The 4,015-nt window shown below is 36.2% G+C and overlaps 1 protein-coding gene across 1 annotated transcript; it reads left to right on the top strand.

The window, feature by feature from the left end:
- Nucleotides 1-410: 410 nt before the first annotated feature.
- Nucleotides 411-3,494, top strand: LOC133674650 (uncharacterized). The gene is made up of 9 exons (XM_062095865.1): nt 411-800; nt 1,081-1,267; nt 1,353-1,486; nt 1,575-1,687; nt 1,771-2,014; nt 2,461-2,613; nt 2,709-2,788; nt 2,881-2,930; nt 3,005-3,494. Exons 1-9 carry the CDS (start codon nt 411-413, stop codon nt 3,151-3,153), a joined length of 1,500 nt encoding a protein of 499 aa, XP_061951849.1. The 3' UTR covers nt 3,154-3,494.
- Nucleotides 3,495-4,015: the final 521 nt, after the last annotated feature.

The following is a 4,015-nucleotide window of genomic DNA, read 5'->3' on the forward strand; positions in this document are numbered from 1 at the left end:
TAAAGTGATGATCAAAACTCGAGGATGAGTTCTCTCCGACCTAGGAAAACTGATATAGGAGGATTTGTAGGAAAAATAAATTTCTTAGTTATTATTATTTTCTATTTAGTTTAAGAAAATATTTCTTATTGTGTGGTGGATTTTTTTCTATTTAGTTTAGAAAATAAAATATTGAGATTAATAATTTTATTTTTCCTAATTTATTTTATTATGACTTTTATTACTTTTCCTTTATTACCTTTTCTCTTGCTATTATCTTATTGTTTGTGTTTCTGCTTCCATCATTATGACAGTATAAAAATGCTTGATGCTTGCTGCTTGATGGAATCCTTGAATAACATGACCACAAATTTCAAACAATATTGAAACGTAAGAGATTTTCTACTAGATATATTTCCATGAAGTCTCCAATGGTTGCACTTCAATGGCTTCCAATACTAATGCTCATTCCAGTTATGCACTCTACTTCTGTGACTGCAAAAGGGTTGCGCATTCCACGGTTGGCTCGACTGGGAAGAATTTCAAGGAATTCTGCAAGTTTTGCTGCATCAAGTATTTATCACAACTTGCAGACATTTTATTACAATCAAACACTTGATCACTTCAATTATAGGCCTGATAGCTTTGACATGTTTCAACAAAGATATGTCATCAACTCAAAGTATTGGGGTGGTGCTAATTCCAATGCACCGATCTTCGTTTACTTTGGGGAAGAAGCACCATTAGAATATGACTTTGGTGATATTGGAATCCTCGCAGAAAATGCCCCTCGTTTTAAGGCTCTTCAAGTTTACATAGAGGTAATTAACAGTGTGGGAGAATGTTGCTCATCTGTATAAAATGCTTTCCTTCTTTGTTTTCATGGTCAGGTGGTGGTATTCTCAGGTCGTCTCTCGTGCCTCGAGACCATGACCGCCTTTTCGATTTCATTCAAAGAAATATCCATGCTGAGATAAGGAATACCATGGAAATTCAAAGACAAGGATTCTGGTTCTTCCATTTAGAATAATTCTTCTTACAGAATTCTAGACAGTAATCCTGAACAGCTTTCTTACATCTCATTGATTTTATTCTTGTCAGCACCGATACTATGGGAAATCAATCCCATTTGGATCAAGGAATGAAGCTTTCAAAAATGCTAGTACACTTGGATATTTCAACTCAGCTCAAGCTTTAGGAGACTATGCAGAGATTATCATCCACGTAAAGGAGAAATTCCATGCTCAACGCTCTCCTGTGATTGTCGTTGGAGCATCATATGGTGGAAGTAGGCTATTTGATTACAAATTTGTTTTCGACCCTTTGTTGATTTGCTTTAAATTTCTTCTTTTGATTCCAACCTGTTCTTGTAGTGCTTGCTTCCTGGTTCCGGCTTAAATATCCACATATTGCCCTCGGAGCTCTGGCCTCTTCTGCTCCAATCCTGTACTTCACTGATATAACACCAGCGCATGCTTATGTTTCTATTGTCACCAAAGATTTCAGAGTAAAGAACAAATTCTGATATTTTGTTGATTTTGTTTTGTTTCAAAGCTCAATGTTTTAGTCAATACAGGTTTGATTTATGCTTGCAGGAAGACAGTCAGAGTTGCCATGATACTATAAAAAAGTCATGGACTGTGATTGACAAAATTGCTTCCGAACCTGATGGTCTTTCAATCCTGAGCAAGAAATTCGATACTTGCAAGTAATGCTTTGGCTTTTGCTATCAGGTTTTGATTCTTAGACTTGAAAATTGATGGTCCTGCCTAATTTTTACTCTTCGTTCAGGCCCTTGAACAATTCTTCTGAGCTCAAAGACTACTTGGCCGGCATATATATGGCTGCTGCTCAATATGATGCGCCTCCATCCTATCCAGTCACCATGGTCTGTAGAAGCATTGATGAACCTTCCTTTGGAAATGACATTCTAGGTAGAATATTTGCCGGCATGGTTGCTTATCAAGGAGAACTCCCATGTTATGTTAACGAACCCACCAAAGAAACCGAAACCGATGTGGGTTGGAGTTGGCAGGTAATCAATATTAAAAAATAATATAATCAATATTAAAAAATAATATAAATCATATATTGAAAACTTATTTAACAACTTAAGTTTTTTAGTTGAGATGATTTTTTAATATGATATTAGAGTTTTGATGATCAAACGGTAACGAATTTGAATCTCATCACTCCTATTTTTTTTTATAAAAAATAAGTACAAAGCCAAACAATCATGAATTCGAATCTCACCATCTCTATTCTATTTAATAAAAATTAAATATAAGATAGCGTGGACATCTCCAAGTTTCAAATTCAAAGAAAAATCTCACATAACAACTTCATATTTTAGATTGAGATGGTTCCTTAACAATTAAATCATTGTAAAACTATGTTCTCTTATCTTTATTTAGAGCTCAAAAAGATGGAATCAATCCTATATTTTTACAAAGATGACCAACTTTGCATTCTTGTGATTAGACGTGTGCTGACATGGTGATACCTTTCGGCATCAGCAATGATTCCATGTTTCAACCATATCCATTTGATCTAAATGCTTATATCAACGACTGCAAGGACGAATACGGAGTCCCTCCTAGACCACATTGGGTTACTACTTATTTTGGAGGCCATGTATGCCGCGCTGCCGTTCTCCTTCCCCCTTTCCTTTCCCTGGATCATTTAGTATTGCATAAAACTAGTCTGTTGATTTCAATGGAAACCTGCAGGATATAAAGCTGATTCTCAAACGGTTCGGTAGTAACATCATTTTCTCCAATGGACTAAGAGATCCTTACAGCAGCGGCGGGTAACTAATAACAACACATCTGATATCTCCTGCTAATATTCAGAAGCTTATGTTCATAACATTGTTTAACACAGTGCTGTTTCTCATCACAGGGTGTTGCAGAACATATCAGACAGTGTTGTTGCCATCACTACTGTGAACGGTATGTTTTGATGATGAACTTGATTATCGTCGTAATGAGGAGAAGATTTACATAACATATGCTCACCACGACAGGTTCTCATTGCTTGGATGTACTTGCAACAACAAAAAGCGATCCGCAATGGTTGGTAACACAAAGAAAGGAGGAGGTCCGGATCATTCGAAAATGGATTAGAAATTACTTCTCGGATTTGGATGCTTGCGAAAAAGGAAAACATCACTAGCTCAGTAGTTTTCAGAATGTGTGGTGCTTGGTACTAGCAAATCAGGGTAAACCAAAGATCTCAAGGCCAAAATATAAATAAGAACTACCTCCATTGATCAACTCTCCAGTTTCTTCTGCATATCAGTTTTTCCCACAGCATGTAAAACTTAAATAATTCAACTCAGCAGGAAGAGGTCTGTCACAGAAATATACATGAAAAGGACAGCTTAAGACTGGTCCAGCAAATCAGAACTGACCACTCAGAGGAATTCTCAATGCAGCCATGATTTTCTGCACTGTCCATGAGGAAGATCATAATCTGAGTAGAAGTCTGCATCTTCCTAGAGGTCAAATTATTCACTTTCAAAACATCTGCCTGTATCCACAGTGTAAAATAAACAAGCAAGCAGAAAAACTAATGAATTCAGACAGTGAGTTCCTGCCATTTGGTAATGATTTCTTGCTTAGTTTGTCATTATGTTTAAATATATCCTGGCTGCCGCACCGTCCACCATAGAACTGATGAATTCAGACAAAATGTTAACAGTAAGATTAATTTCTGAAGCTCATTATGCTAAAAGAAGATAGCAAGTGTTTTTTAAGTTTGAGCAAGAGATTAGGAATGGATTAAGCTATTATTTTGTTAATCTTGATCAAGGTTATCATAAACCTGAAATGAATGCAACAAGGACTTGACTGATCTGAAGGTTATACATTATAAAATAAAGGGGAATGTGCTTCAGCAAAAACAATGTTCACAGATTGACCTTAACAGTGACTAAAAGAACAAGATTAAATACTGTCAACGTTGTCTGTCTAGGCACAAGGACAATAGCAAATGGCTCCTTCCTGCCCAAATGCCAAATGTTTTTACAGTTGTG

The sequence above is a fragment of the Populus nigra genome, chromosome 15, assembly GCF_951802175.1.
Source record: "Populus nigra chromosome 15, ddPopNigr1.1, whole genome shotgun sequence".
NCBI lineage: Eukaryota > Viridiplantae > Streptophyta > Magnoliopsida > Malpighiales > Salicaceae > Populus > Populus nigra.